This window comes from Sceloporus occidentalis, unplaced genomic scaffold (genome assembly GCF_023333645.1).
Source record: "Sceloporus occidentalis isolate IW3139 unplaced genomic scaffold, rSceOcc1.0.p SCAF_14, whole genome shotgun sequence".
Taxonomy (NCBI): domain Eukaryota; kingdom Metazoa; phylum Chordata; class Lepidosauria; order Squamata; family Phrynosomatidae; genus Sceloporus; species Sceloporus occidentalis.
In genome coordinates, this window is record NW_028316994.1 from 6,990,147 (window position 1) to 7,005,406 (window position 15,260).

The 15,260-nt window shown below is 41.2% G+C and overlaps 2 protein-coding genes across 3 annotated transcripts; one reads left to right on the forward strand and one right to left on the reverse strand.

Annotated features, from left to right (window-relative positions):
- Positions 1-307: 307 nt before the first annotated feature.
- On the forward strand, positions 308-6,231 carry TFPT (TCF3 fusion partner). Its single transcript, XM_089480327.1, has 6 exons — positions 308-446; positions 1,324-1,557; positions 2,951-3,021; positions 3,903-3,972; positions 4,508-4,744; positions 5,087-6,231. The coding sequence occupies exons 2-6, from the start codon at positions 1,333-1,335 to the stop codon at positions 5,219-5,221; spliced, it is 738 nt and encodes a 245-aa protein (XP_089336453.1). The 5' UTR covers positions 308-446; positions 1,324-1,332; the 3' UTR covers positions 5,222-6,231.
- Positions 6,232-7,348: 1,117 nt separating this feature from the next.
- On the reverse strand, positions 7,349-11,357 carry NDUFA3 (NADH:ubiquinone oxidoreductase subunit A3). Of its 2 annotated transcripts, none has more exons than XM_089480175.1 (4): positions 11,297-11,357; positions 9,430-9,504; positions 8,887-8,964; positions 7,349-7,552 (listed from the first exon to the last, which is right to left on the reverse strand). In XM_089480175.1, the coding sequence occupies exons 1-4, from the start codon at positions 11,340-11,342 to the stop codon at positions 7,461-7,463; spliced, it is 291 nt and encodes a 96-aa protein (XP_089336301.1). In that variant the 5' UTR covers positions 11,343-11,357; the 3' UTR covers positions 7,349-7,460. The 2 variants fall into 2 exon arrangements, with proteins under 2 accessions (XP_089336301.1, XP_089336302.1); XM_089480176.1 differs by lacking the exon at positions 11,297-11,357 and adding an exon at positions 9,974-10,020.
- Between the last annotated feature and the right edge of the window lie 3,903 nt (positions 11,358-15,260).

Sequence of the window (15,260 nt, forward strand, 5' to 3'; positions counted from 1 at the left end):
GCACTGCGTGTGTCCAGCCTTACAGCTGTTCCGACCAACTGCGAAGGAAGTAGGATTTCATCATAGAGATACCCAGAAGTGGAGCGATCCCCACAATACACGGTCCAGTTATACCTCTAAATTTCTACGTCTGTGGTTCCAAACGGCTGACCGCGTGACTGCCCTTCCTTGCGCATGCGCAAACCCCATTCTGAGGCCATTTTTTTCCTTTGCCGCGAACTGGCTGTGCGTAATACGGCGCGACAAAAATATCTCCGCCCATTTTGGTGTCGTCATCAGAACGCGACATCCTTTCTTCTTAGAGTTTCAGTAGTAGGGGGGAACCACATTTGCCGCAGGCTGTGTCACGTCATCAGTCAGCGTCTTCCCTCGTCTACGTCATCAATCTGCGCCCCTTTCATCCCCAAGAGCCTGATTTTTTCTCCAAAGGGACTGAGGAGAGTCAGGTGGGTTTGACGCCTTCGGAAGCCTTAAAGCCTGGCTCCTGCTCTTCAACAAAGGAAATCTTAAAAGGCGCAGCCTATATTGAACATGTACCTGAAGCAGGAATCTCACCTCTCTTCAAACTGAGCTTTGCTTTGATGGCCTTATGCTTTTCCTCCTCTTAGAGACTACATTTCAATAAGTTACTGGCATAGTTTTTTTTAATGAACTGTGCACTGAATTCTAACGTTTTGGAAAATGTTTAATTTTAGGGATAAAATGCTCAGACTGATGTGTGATATTTAAATACAAGTGTCTGCATCCATAGAGAGTTGTAAGAAGAGTATTCTAGCGGTTTTGTTATTTAAAAATCCAATAGTTCAAGGCTTTAGAATTCTGGGAATTGTAGTTTTGTGGGACATTTAGCCTTTTCTGTTGTGGTGCCACAACAATTCCCAGAATTCCCTCGCTGTCATATCATGAATGCACTTGTTAGCGCTGGCTACAGCATGAGGCACAGTGAGGCAGTTGCCTCGATCAGGGCAGGGAGCTGTGACCAAATTCTGGAGTTGTGAGTATTTTACCAGCTGTGTTGCATCCTCCAAGAAAGCATTGGACTTGATATTGTCTATCACTCAGTAACGTTCAGTTCCTAGTCCTCCAGTTTTCTCTGTTTGGAAGCTGTCATATTGTTCATTGCCTCAGACAACAAAATACATTGGGCAGCCCTAGTCTTCATTAATCTATCTGTCAAATGATGTACAGAAATTGGTGGCATATGAGAATGTGTGTGTGGGTATCTGAGTGACCCCTTATATCATCTCTATCTGCTCAGATGGAGGAGATGTTGGAGAGAAAGCATGATGATCATTTATTCATATGTCACTGTCTCTCTTCTAGAAAGCCATAATGGCAGCTGTTGGCTTTGAAGAGTTCTCCGTTCCTCCTGGCTCTGAGCTGGCACTGCCTCCTCTTTTTGGTGGCAATATTCTTGAAAGTGAACTGGAGACAGAGGTAGAGTTTGCAGATGGTGGAATACAAGAAGAGGAGGAAGAAGAAGGTGCCCTGCGGCAACAGGAGATGACACGACGCAAGTGCCAGGCACTTGCACGCCGCTGCAAGGAGTTAGAACAGGTAGAGATTCAACTGCTAGACAGTTCTAGCACAGCAGGAAGCAATGAGTTGTCACTTTGGCTTGGACTCTGCTTTTGGTTAAGCCATAGGAACATGTCAGACTGCTTTATACCAAGTGAGGCCCCAGTTCATTTAAACCGATACTGTCTGCCTTGAGTTTCATCAGCCTTCCAAGGTTTTTCCCAGCACCTGTTTACATTAGATCATTGGTGTGAAAAGTCCAGAGACTAAACCTGAGACCTTCTGCTGCCCCTGGCAAAACCCTTTTAAATCATCAGGCAAAGCTTGAATAAGTTACATTTTTGGATTAGATCTCTCAGAATCCTCAGTCAGTATGGTCATTTGGGGATAAAAATGATCTACAAATGATAGATATTTGTGGCTGTTTAATTTACATTCTTAATTTTGGGTGTAAACATGTTTTGTTTTCTTTCTTTCTTTTTTTAATTTCTCTGATGGTAGTTTTTGGGGAGTCAACCTAGCAGTGAGAGAAAAAGATGGGGGGTAAGGGGGGAAAGGGGTGCATGGGGCAGTGAGGAAAAGGGGGGTGGAAGTGGAGTCTTCTTCAGTCAAAGTATTGGATGCAAGAAAGAAAAGGGGAATCAGTGACCTTTGGGACCATGGTGAGGGTTGCATGAAACTTCTTTCTTCAGGACCCCTTAAAACCACTTCATGTGGTGGCATCTCCTGTTGTTTGCCTGCCTACATAAAATCACTCCCTTAGCCATGTCTAGTAGAGGTGGTTGCCATTGAGAAACTCTCATGAGGCTTGTGTGCAGCACATCACTTCTATGGCTTGGAGCTGTGTCATTTTGGGACAGGCTGACTGGAGCAAGGAGTTAGAGGAAGAAAATTTTGGAATGAGGAGAGAAGCATGAGAAGACCTTATGCAGCCACCCATGCCAAGTCAAACCTTGGTTTATCAGGCTCAGTATTATTTACAGTGATTTTCAGTTGTTCTCCAGCATTTCAGACAGGAGGCTTTCCAACTGAACACTGACGGAATGAACCTGCAGAATCAAGTGCTGTGTCACTGAACCATTTTATGGTGACCTCATGAAAAAGCTTCCCAACAACCCTGCCTCATAGGCTGAAAGACAGCACATAGGCTAAACGCACTGACTATACTTTGAGGCTTTGTGGAGATAGGAGTCTGGGTCTCCCTGCATTAAGTCCAATATCCTGTCCACTTAACCACAGTACTTCTAGATGTAGAAGGAGACTCTGAGAGTGGCAGAATGGGAGTGAACTGTGCTAGATAAAAGACTCAAATACCATATTCTATTAAGTAACACTGAAGAAGAGGGATAGTTGATTGGAGATGGGGAAAAACAAAATAATAAAGAAAGGAGACATTCTGGTGTATCCATGTAACATCTGTCTACTTTTGCAGGTGAATGAAAGGATGTTAAATCGGTTGCATCAAGTCCAGAGAATAACACTACGGCTCAAACAAGAGCGAAGGTGAGTCTGGTCATGTTAGGAGTAAAGAGTTAAAGATCTTCCTATTCTGTCCATGGCAAACATAAACCAGCTTGATTAAACCCAAGTCAATTTTAGTGTTCCTGAGGCCTTCTGGCTGTATCATAGACTTCTGTGATGGCTGGAAATAATAGGGATTGTAGTCCAACAGTCCTGGAAGTACCTGTCTCAGATAAGGCTATTTCTATTAGGGCAAGATTCTGTGTCCAGGCAAGATATCTTCAGGCAGTCTACAAGAAGGGAATAAAAGGAACAACTTCTCTTAATGTTTGGTCCTTGGAGCCATACAGTACCAATATTGTTTCTGAACATGGAGATTTCATTAACTACATGCCTAACAAAGCCTTCTCCCACATTTGTTAAACCCCGTTTTAAAACAATCTAATCTGTTGTGATTGGAGACACAGTGGCTCAAGTGGTTAAGATGCTGACTCTGTAGATTGCAAGATTGGCAGGTTGGCAGTTCGAGACCCAGGTGCCGTGTGATGGGGTAAGCGCCCATCACTAGTCCCAGCTTCTGCCAATTTAGCAGTTCAAAAGCATGCAAATGAAAGTAAATAGGTATCACTTCAGTGGGAAGATAAACAACGTTCTGTGCAGTCATGCTGGCCACACGATCACAGAGTAGTCTTTGACAACGCTGGCTCTTCAGCTTAGTAACGGAGATGAGCACTGCCGTCTATGGTCGAACATGACTTGACAACCTTGTCAACAGGGAATACCTTTACCTTAATCTACTGTGACCTCTTGTGACAGGAAATTCTTTCCATTAATTACACACTGTATGAGAGTGCCCACATACGAGAAAGTTGGTGAGGATGTTGTTTCCTTGGGAGATCTTTCTAACAGATGCCTTCTTTCAGGTTTCTCATGAGAGTGCTGGACTCATATGGTGATGATTACAGACAGGGCCACCTGGACATAGTGCTGGAGGTAAGAAAAAACTGGCTAGAGGCTGAAAAGATTAAATCATCCTTCCCCAGCCTGGAGCCATTCTGTTTTGGAGTGCAACTCCTATCACCCCCTGATCATTAGCCAGAAGCTTGGCCTGAGGGGACAGAAAGGGCCACCTAGATTGAATCTATGATTGCAGGAAATGTGGTTTGAGAATGTGTAGTTTTTGGTAGATCTAAAATGTCATACCAGAACTGAGATGGTGAAGGATGTGGAGAAGGTTCCAGATAATAGAACCTTTGCTGATTACAAGTGTTTTGGGTCCCCCCCCCCTTTAAAATGGTATATTAAATATACCCTTGATATTAAATATTTTTTTCCTCATGCTGACTGGGGGATGCTATCAGTTCTAGTGCAAAACAATAACTTATGCAGGGTTTGGTCAAACTTACTCATTGGTAAGTATCTTACAGAAAGTTAGGCCAGAGGGATAAAGAAAAGTCTCCTCATGTCACTTTACAATGAAAAGGGATATTAGAACGTTGTTCTGGCTAACCTGCATGCTCTTGTCTAGGATGAAGGGAGTCACGGCGCAGATGCTCCAACCCCCGGCAACACGGAGAATGAACCCCCCGAAAAAGACATGCCCAAGTGCCCCTCGGGTCCTTTGCCTGCCCATGAGCCTGAGACCCTTTCTCCAAGTGAGGGCCCAACCACCAAGAAGCGGCGGCGCCATTTGCGAGAGGAAAAGGAAGGGAGGATACGGCGAGTAGCCCAAACATTACTCCCAGTGGAAGAATTTCCTGCACAGGTACCTTAGAACATTTAGACTTTCCAGTTTCCTAAAACAGCCATCTGATCCTAGCCCTAGGAAAGATGAAGATGGTACCTGAATATCATGGTAAAAAGTCAGCCAGGTTTATGGATACTGAAATATCAATTGAACAGAGTCTGCCAACTAATGTACACTTAGAATCTTAGATTTTTTGCGAGAAAAAGCAATCCCCCCTTAAATAAGCAAACCTATCAAAATACATAAAACTAGTATGACTTATTTTAACTGTAGACTATAGGGTAAAGATATACAATGCCTAGAAGCTCTCTTTTGTTTGAGACAGGGTTTATAACTACTGTTTTGCTTTTGTGGCTTCAGGTTAAGTCTGAAGAAGAGTTCCAGTGTGAGCAGGAGGATGTCCTTACCTCCACCTGGCAGCCATCCAGCCCCCGAGACAAGTTACTCCATTACCCCAAGTTTTCAAGTCCTGGGGCCTGTTCTGATTTTGACTGAGCCAGTAGCTACTTCCCCTGAACTCTAAAAGAGATTCTGTATGTCACTTGCATCTGTTGCTTCCCACTGTGTTGAACAGACCACTAACTTGTCTACTGTGAAAGAGCACTAGGTCAAGGAACATAAGATGTGGAGCATGGAAGCTTAGCACATCTAATGAACAGCTGACTCGAATCAACACTGAAGGAAAATTGCAAAGGTCAATATGAATTGTATTTATAAAATAACGTAGAAGTCCGTATTTAATAGTACCGAAGCCACTATGTATTTGGAATAGCTTTCCCTGGCACCTTCTAGATATGTGGGACTACATCTTCTACTGTTGCCAATCAGCATGGTTGAGGATCGTGGAAGTTGTAGTCCTACACATCTGGAGAGTATTGTATTAGACAAATGGATTGTTTCACCTGTCTAAAATCTTAATGAGAGGTACCAGGTGGGAATGGTACCTTCATGTATCTTAAATGTCTTAGTGGACGAGTTTGAAGAGACATAGGAGCAACTTATGAAGAGTCATAAGCGTTCAGCCTCTCTTTTGTTGTACTTTTGTGACTAGTACCTGTGAGTGAGAATTGATGTCCAAACTAGAGGAGGGAACCTACCACGGGCTCAATGAAGTGGATAGAAAGGTTACTGCTGTTTCATGTGATAACATTCTCAAGAGATGTTGTTTTCTACCAGGTGCTAAAGGAGAACTGATCTCTGGTTTTCACTGACAAGGCAAGATGTTAAGGTGTCTCCTTACCAATGGCACTAAGCAACACATTATTACAGTTGCATGCAATGCCCATTGTGGTGAGAATCACATGGCCCCTATTGGCTCTGCTGACTATCGCAGCAGAGATTTGTACTTTCAACATCTGGAGGATTCTCACCAATGGCCCACATGTATCTAGGAGTGGTGGGATGTGCTGTCCACTGTGAATGGAGAGCACCAGCTTTCAGAAGACTAGAATTATGGCTTTTGCACTCAATAAGTCAGTTCTGTACCAATAAAAGCCAAGCTTTGCAACGTGTATCAGTTATGCTAGTTTATCAGAGTCACTGGTGTTTGAAAATTTGTTCCTCCTCTGCTAATCCAGAAAGAAAGTGTATGCAATACACTAACAGCATTTCATATTCTTTCTTCCTATATGCTCTTGGGTCCCTTTTTATAGAGTTTGAAGCTCGATTTATGAAATATACAGAACACATCCTGCAAAGTACATTCTGGGAATTATATCCCCCAAAAGTAACTTGTTCTTAATTAGTGTACTAGTAATCACCTTTTTGAACAAGTTTTAACAGAGCTGCACTCTGCTTACCTTGTTACCAGGATAATTTCTCAGAGTAACATGGCATCTTCAGGCTTTTGGGATTTACTTTTTTTCACTAGGTTTCCCAGTGAAAAATGGGAGGCTTGATGTGAGGAAAATGGGCACAATCTTAGTATTAAGGAACAAGGCGCCTTTCAATGCATGCTCACTTTGGAAATTTTTTAAAATCAGAACTGAGCCTATTTTACTTTTTATGTAAAACGGCACCAATTTTCTCCCACAATTTCTTGCTTTCAGCAGCCAAATTTACAAGAATGTTGAGACACCGAGAGAAATATTTTCCAGTCTACTGCAGGCTAGTCAGCAATCTAGCAGCAGTTCCTAACCTGTGCTTCTTTGCCAGTCATAAAATTCAGCATGCCTCTAACCTCTTTCTCCCATTTCCAAACTCCCTGTCCCATCGATCTAGGAACCCGACTAGTTCAAAGGAGTACAAACTGATCCGTCATCTGAGTTTTGGTTTGAATGGTTGGAATTGCAGGATATTTGTTAACATCTCTCAACAGAACTAAATCTTGCACCTTCTCTTGAATGAGGAATCCATGGTACCTAAACTGGTTAAGTTTCCTAACAATTTTAACAGTCAAGTGGATTGGAATGGGCAGTGTCCAAGCAATTTACTTCTGTCTATCTAGAGTGCCTCCTTATTACAGCTGGGAAACATTTTGCCACTCGGGATTTCTTCAACTGTAATTCCAATAATCCCTTTACACTGGGCATCCTGGCAATGGCTTTTGGGGTTTGTTCCAAAAACAGCTAGAGCAGCAAAGATTCTCCATCCCTGACCTATGACAAAGGCTGAAAAATCCGCTTTTAATTTAGCAACAGATTTATTACATCCTCAAAGTACATATACAAGAAAGGGTGGATTGCAGTGTGGCATGCAGAGTGCCTTCAGTGGTAGCTTGTTGTGCTCTTCATTCTCAGAGCTTCTTCAGCCATTCGAGGCTTGGACCTTCCTTATCACAGGGGTGAGAGGGAATGTCTGGCATGTTGCCATCATCCCGAACTGGAACTGATGAGAGAGAGAGATGGACAGTCAAATAAGTGGTCATGCACTGGTATAGTTAAATACCTCTAGGAGAGAAGGACATTATTCCCCCTGCTCCCAAAATGCAACACTACAGAATGTTTCATCACAAGGTGAAAAGAGCCTATGGAATTATCTGAAAACTTTCCCATGTCACATCTCTTGGAAAGCACTGCCAACCAGCGAGATTGCTATGGATGTGGGCTGAGGGCTCTCAAATGACATTTTCCTTCAATGCCCACATTTCTAGCATTGCAGTAATTTTAAAATACAGTTCAGCATTCAGAAATACGGTTAGGCTTCAAAAGAAAAAGGGCAAAGTGACCAAAGAAATGCAAACCAAGCAAATACAACAGTCCTAAGTGTGAATGACTTTCAATGCCTCACTCTCTTCAATGCTAGAAACTGGAGACTGAAGGAAATTTGTATTTGCTGGACAGAATTATTATTGGAGGGCAAAACCTTCACTTCACTCATCCCACATGGATGAGTGGTTGAGTTTTCTCCCTGGCAAATGTTGCATGCCATTGACAGCTATGTGATATACACAGGTACTACAGGAAAACCTTTTATGCTTCCTTCAACAGAGGAGCATTGATGGAAAGGCTGCACCATTCTGGTTTTGGGGTTTGTTTGTTTTTGGTAATGGGTTTGGAGGGTTTTTTTGGTAACAGAGCTGCTAACCCTCAACTACAAAAAAGGCGGACACCCACTATCTATAAGTTGCTTTATTCAGAGGTATACTTTAGCTAAACTGGATCCATTTTTTGAAGTATGTATGTTACATTGTGTATGCTTTCAAATCACCTCAGAGGGTTTTCCTAGGGAAAGAATAAAGAGAAGTGGTTTGCAAGTTCCTTCCTCTGATATATAGCTTACAGTAACAATGTTCTAACTCTCCAGTAAGAAGGATGATTTCACTGGGCGGCTGAATGCCATTCACACACAACCCAACTTGGCCTAACTGGCTGGGTTTGGAGAGGATAAAGGTGGGAATGAGGAAAGCCACATATACCATTTGAACTCAAAAAAGCAAGGGTGAGATATACAAAACTAAAGTCACTTATAAAATCAAAATTTCCAAATCATACTCTAATAACTTCTGTATATATGCCTTCCAGGTGTGATGACGTTTGAAAAGACTGTGCATTTTTCATCTGTTATACTGATCTAGAACTTCGTTTCTCATCAACAGACCTTCAAACACATTCCTTCCAAGGAATGCTTTTGCCAGCTTAAAGATGAAGTCATTTCTCTGTTATCCTCCAAAATTTAGAAACTACATCTAAAACAAATGAGCGCTGTGGATTTGATTGTACCTGGATACACATATGGTACAGCTCGGTTGGCCATGCCACTATATTTTGTGTAAGGGCTGATCCAGGGTAGTGTCATACCTGAAATGGAGAAAGAGAATACAGATGTGAATCAGAAAAGAATTAACAAGACAAGTATCAGATTTGTCTGGCTTAGTATTCTTCACATTCACCAGGAAAAGTCCATAGTTTCAGACAGTTGTCTTTCCTAACCTTACCTGGAGATGCCAAGAAATGATCGTAGGACCTTGAGCATGCAAAGAATATGCGCTACCACTGAGCCACATTCCCCAATGGGAAAGCAATCCTATGCTGTCAATAGCCAAGGAAGGGGAATACAGACATCAGTAAATGAAGTTCCAAAGAAACGGCTTAAAGATGCTTAATACAGCACCTTTGCTAAAGTTGTGATCTGTTTTGTCTAAGTACTCAAAACAGAAAACTCCTGCAAATCCTCTGCATGCTGCCTCTAGAACCACAATGGGAAGAAAGGAGGGTATTGTTAAAATAAGGATTTCTGAGCTGCAAGGAAATACATAAACTCACCTAAAATACCAATGCTGCAAGATACCACAATCACAGGCTCCTTTGCCCATGCATTTTTCAGAAACGCACCAATTTCTATGGAACAGACAAAAAGAAGCATGCAGACATCATCAGATTTGGTTCTCTAGTGATGGTCTGTGGAAAGGTGAAAGCTAGAATGCTAGGCACCCAGGACAAAAACACATTGGCTTGATGGTTTTGTTTTGCCTTCTAGAAAGTGGTGAACTTGTCCTCCTCTGAGGTTAAGACATCTGGTCACCCTGCCTTCTTCCCCACTAGAGCCACAATGCACCCATTCACACGTACACGCATCTTGACTCCACCACCTTCTCTCTCCATGGAAAAGAGTGCAAGCAGCAGGTCATCCTTTTAATGCCCTTGTCTGTCCTCCAAGCATCCTACCCTGAAAACCCCATGGCAATGGGGCTCACACATGGCCTTGGGGCTCCTTTATTAAAGCTGGGGGTCTCTAAGTACTGAGAAGCCCCAGTGACTCAACAAACCCTGCAGGAAGCACTACTGACTGAACTGCTGCTGCACTTACTGCCCAGCGCCGCCATCTTGCAATCCAAAGGAAAGGAACGCAGCGCATTCTGGGAACTGTAGTTTTATGGTTCCTCTCGCAGCTACGCGAGCGCCCCCTGGTGGTTGGTTGGCAAATAGTTATTTTTTTAAATCTGTACAAGGCCCAAATCTTTCACTGATTTTGTTTTCATAATAATAAAATAATAATAATAACAACAACAACAACAACAACAACAACAACAATTAATTTTCTTATATCCTGCCTTTCTCCCAATATAGGGCCTCATAATAATAATAATAATAATTATTATTATTATTATTTAAATCCCACTTTTCTCCCAATATAGGGACTCGTAGTAGTAGTAGTAGTAGTAGTAGTAATAATAATAATAATAATAATAATAATAATAATAATAATATATTTTCTTATATCCTGCCCTTCTCCCAATATAGGGATTGATAACTATTATTATTATTTTCTAATATCCCACCTTTCTTCCAATATAGGGACTCATAATAATGATAATAATAAAGTGCCTTATCACCACACCACATACAGGCTTGCCATATTCCATTTAAAATCGTACAAGCAATATTATTATATTATCTATTATATTATGTCTATATTATATTATATTATATTATATTATATTATATTATATTATATTATATTATATATATTAGTTATCCCACTTTTCTACCCAAAATTGGGACCCAAAGCAGCTTACAGTCTAAAAACTTACACAAATACATGAGAGAATTAGATATACATTAATTTTTAAAATTAATAATAGAATAATAATAATAGATTTACAAACAAAGTAGAAAAAGAATGGCTTCCTTTGGAAAACTTTGATTAGATGTAACGTAAATTCAGTTTGGATGCAGACAAATGACGTTATAACATCAAATTGTAATTACTCTAGAAAAAATATATAGAATTAACGTATATAAGTTACATTTCCAAGACGGAATTTATATAATACAAAGTTATTGGTAACTAATTTTGTATGATTATATAGACTGCATTATATAGAAAGGAATCATGCAAGATAACACTATTCTTGTTAGCAACATTTAACTGTATTTATTTTTTTCATGGAAAATAATTAATTTAAGGAATAAAAAACGGTATTATATACCATCGGATGATCAATAGTAGAAAGGATTCGGAGAAGTTAGTATAAATATAGCACTTATTGTTCCCAAGTAATAGCAAAATATGGGAAGTATATATACCTTATACCGTAAATCTGCAGTTTTTTGTCTATCAACTGAGGTTTCTTTTCTACCATATTTTAATGTGTGTAATGTAAAAATATAAAATAAAAGAAGAAATTACCACATTTACATTTTCCCTCTGTGTTTCTTGACCTTCCGAATACCATGATTGTAGGAGTCTGCAGATTATGCCTGATCAGGATTTTACACTTTAGTCACTTCTGGCACAATCTGTCTGTGTCACAAAAATAAAGGACGCAACGAGCTGATTTTCTCAACATCACGCACCAAGGGACCAATGATGACACTGACAACATTTCATCAATTTACCATAATAACTTCCAGGTGATAATTATTACTTTATGATAGCCCCTCGTAAAGCGCAATCTGTAGACTTCTGCATTTTCTGTCCTGTAATTCTGCATGGAGAAGGATTTTGAAACAGGTGAGATGGCTTGCCAAAGTCACTTTTTTTTTACTATCCCTCCTACATCTACATCTCTTTCACACTCACAATTATAGCACTTTGATACAAGTTTAAATGCCATGACTACATTCTACAAAATCCTGGGGTTTCTCGTTTGGTGAGGTACTTGAACTACCTGGAAGACAACTCTAAATCCATCATGAAATTTATTGAAACAGGATTACTTAGGATGGAGCCATGACTATGAAAATAATATCAAAGTACTATAATTCTGTAGCATGAAAGAGGTAATAATCCCCTCAAATCCCCCAACCAGCATGTAATTCCTAGAGTTGTAGGTTGTTGTTTTTTTTTAAAGTGCTGCCCAAGACATTTTGCTGCCTGAAAGAAGAAGCAAGACGGTGCCCACTTAATTCTAAGTACAGAATCTAAATGGAGGGGCAGCTAAGCCTTGCTTCAACATTGCAAATCAAGCAACATCCTCCACAACATATGAAAGCAGCTGGCAAGTTTAGGGAATATATAGAAATACACACAGCTCTGTCCTCAGAGGAACTGGCAGGGAACTCAGAAGAAAGAGCAGAAGCAGATGCCTCATTTTTCCTAATGTTAAGACCAGCCCTGGAAATGCCATCCCTGCATGAAATCACAGGCAAACCAGCTAACAAAATTAATCCTGGCAATAGGAAAATGTAACTGTGCTCATTCTGTCTCTCCAGTATCATCCTTTGGATGTATTAATTTTGTTTATTAATGAAGGGGAATTATTCAGGCTTCAAAACTTATGTAAATGTCTCTTGCATGCACATAATGACACATATGGATGATGGACTATTTGTGCCTCTCGGATGACAGTCCCCGAAGCTTCCAAGATTTCCTATGAGCTGTTCTCTAGTGGCTACATGAAAGGAGGTCAACTCAAAAGCATGCAGTTGCAAAACAGCTCTTCTCCAGTTCCCTCGCCTGTGGTCTCTTGCAGAACCTGGACAATTTCAGTTTTTTGGATGACCACTTCCCAAATTCCCAAGCCACCATGAGAATTAGGAGAGTCATCTCCCTGGCTATGCTCTCTCGTGTGGAACAAAATTCCAGCAACGAAGTCTAATAACCTGAAAAGGCCATGTGTCTTTAATTCAAGCATCCATCCAAATCTCTACTTGATTTCGGTAAGCCCAAGCAACAATGTATAAAAATTAAAAGCTAAATATTATTTTAAATATCTTGCAGGTATAAAATCAGGTCACCTTAGCCAGACTTGATTTATAAGCATTGCAATATATGCATTTGACATATAGAGACATGACATGGTTTATATTGGTCCAGGGAAAGGAGAAGATTTGTGTCCTTGATTTTTTGGATTCTTTTATGACAGTACTTGAAAACAGCTTCCTGCTCTTCCACATCATACCTTTCAACTGTCTCGGTTTAGCATGGACAGGCCCAGTTAATACTCTGTTGTCCCACTTTTGCAGCTGCTTTTAAAATGTCCCAGTTGCTCTCTCCTGCTCCCACTTTCCTCCACTGTCCTCTGCTTACTTCAATTGCTCAAAAATGAGTTTAAAGTACAAAAGTAGTTTGCATTCAACTTGGAGCTGGGGAATGAGAGGAATGGATGAAATCTTGTCCTTCCTAGTAGGTTCAGGCAAAAGCAATCTGCAGCAGCCCTCCCTAGCTTGTGTTCTTCATTAATGACTATTGTCATCTTGACCACACTTTGATGTTACTTGGCCAGTTTTTATCTCTAAAAGTAGAGGGTAATGCTGCTTCTTTATACACTTTTTGCAAGTGTCTGTCATTAGAGCATGTGCAGAGTGTATTTTGCTGACCACTATAATCTCAAATACACCTTTAAGAACAAGGACAGGTTATTTCCCCATCCTGGTATGTGCCAAATGTGCCACTACAATTCCCATCACCATATAGACACGTTGTCCAGTGTGGTGTGAGTGGTAGTCCAACATATCTAGAGGGAACTAGGCTGAAAAAGGCAGTTGAGATAGGATTTTGCTGTAGTAATCCTCTTTAGAAAATTCTGCCTCTGCCCCTCTACAATGAACCATTAGGGTGTCTTCCCAAAGAGCCATGCTTTGTGTTTCGGGCTCTCCAGCCAAGAAGAGGAACAGAGAGATCATTTTTGCTCACACACCAGCAGCTGCTTCCTTTGAGTCATCATCAGGGACTTTTTGGATCTGTGAGGAGGAAGCTTTCGACCTTATTCAACCATAACATTAAAGGTTCCTGTTGTTTTTTTAACATCTTATTCCGATTCCTTTGGAAATGACCAGTCTGTAGGGTTCCGTTGGACACTAGGGACTTTTTCATATGAGGCTATAAAGCATAATGTTAACAGGATAAAAGTGTATTTGGTGGGCACGTCATGTCTGTCCTGCTGCTGCCTTGCATTCTAGTCATTACTGTAGTGCACCTTTTCATTGATGGGCAAAACCCATCAATAGGCTCTCAGTCTCACTGCTATTCCATCACTGCCTTCGTGCAATAGGTCTCTTTTGCTGCAGTTCCACTTCTCAGGTAGTGAATGGGTGTGATTCTGCTCCTCTCCCCCATACCCATTTGCACCGATTGCTTGTGCCAATACTTTCTTGAGGTTGGCTGCTGTGTACATATGCACACAGCAGCCAGCTTCAGAAGGCAGTTGGCATTGGCAATCACTTGCATGGGGCTGCACACAGCAGCTGCACACTTTTGGAGGAAGGGAGTAACCGCAGCTGCAGTTCCCAAAACTGGCTGCACATTCACATAGCATCTGGCTTCAGGAAGCAGTTGGCAGCTGGGATCTCTCATTTCCTCTCTTTTTTTCTCCTGAAAGGTGGCATTTGGCAGCACAGAAAACAGATCACTCAATCATGGATTGCCAAAGGGCTATTGTGAAATAGCAATAGCAATAGCATTTACATGTCTATACCGCTTAAGCCTTAGGAGTGAACTCAGCACTCTCTAAGCAGTATACAAAGTGTAAGCCAATTGCCCCCAACAAGCTGGGTACTCATTTTACCAACCTACAAAAGGATGGAATGTTTAATCAACCATAGAGCCCTGGGATTGAACTCACAACCTTGTGGTTGCATTTAACCACTAAAAGTGTGATGAGAAATTATGCTAAAAAGGTATGCTTCCTTTCTTAAACTAGTGTGATTGTGTTATGATAGCAGGCTGGTGTGATAAAGTCCTAGGGCTGGGAAACATGTGGTCTTACAGACATTTCTCTCAGCAGTCCCCAACCAGCATAGCCAAAAATGTAGAATCCTGCAGTTCATAACAGCATGGTATAGTGCTTTGAGCATAGGACTAGGTTTGAATCCTGGCTTGGCCACGGAAACCCACTTGGACAAGTCACACTCTCAGCCTCAGATGATGGTAATTGCAGCCAATGAGCACAGTCTTTGACACAATTGGGGTGGGGGGTGTCAGTCTGCTACATCCAATAGCATGAAAAGCAGGCTAGAATATTTAGAATATCTTTATAAAGATTAGAAGCAGGCATTTCAAAACATGTTGTTTCTGAAAGGTGTTGTCTCAGGGTGCTTGTCCTCTTACACACTCACATCAGTTTCCATATCTGTAAAATGGGAATAATACCTACACAAGTCAGACTTGGAGCGTTCCAATCCATCAGCCATACACCCTTCTCCAGAATACT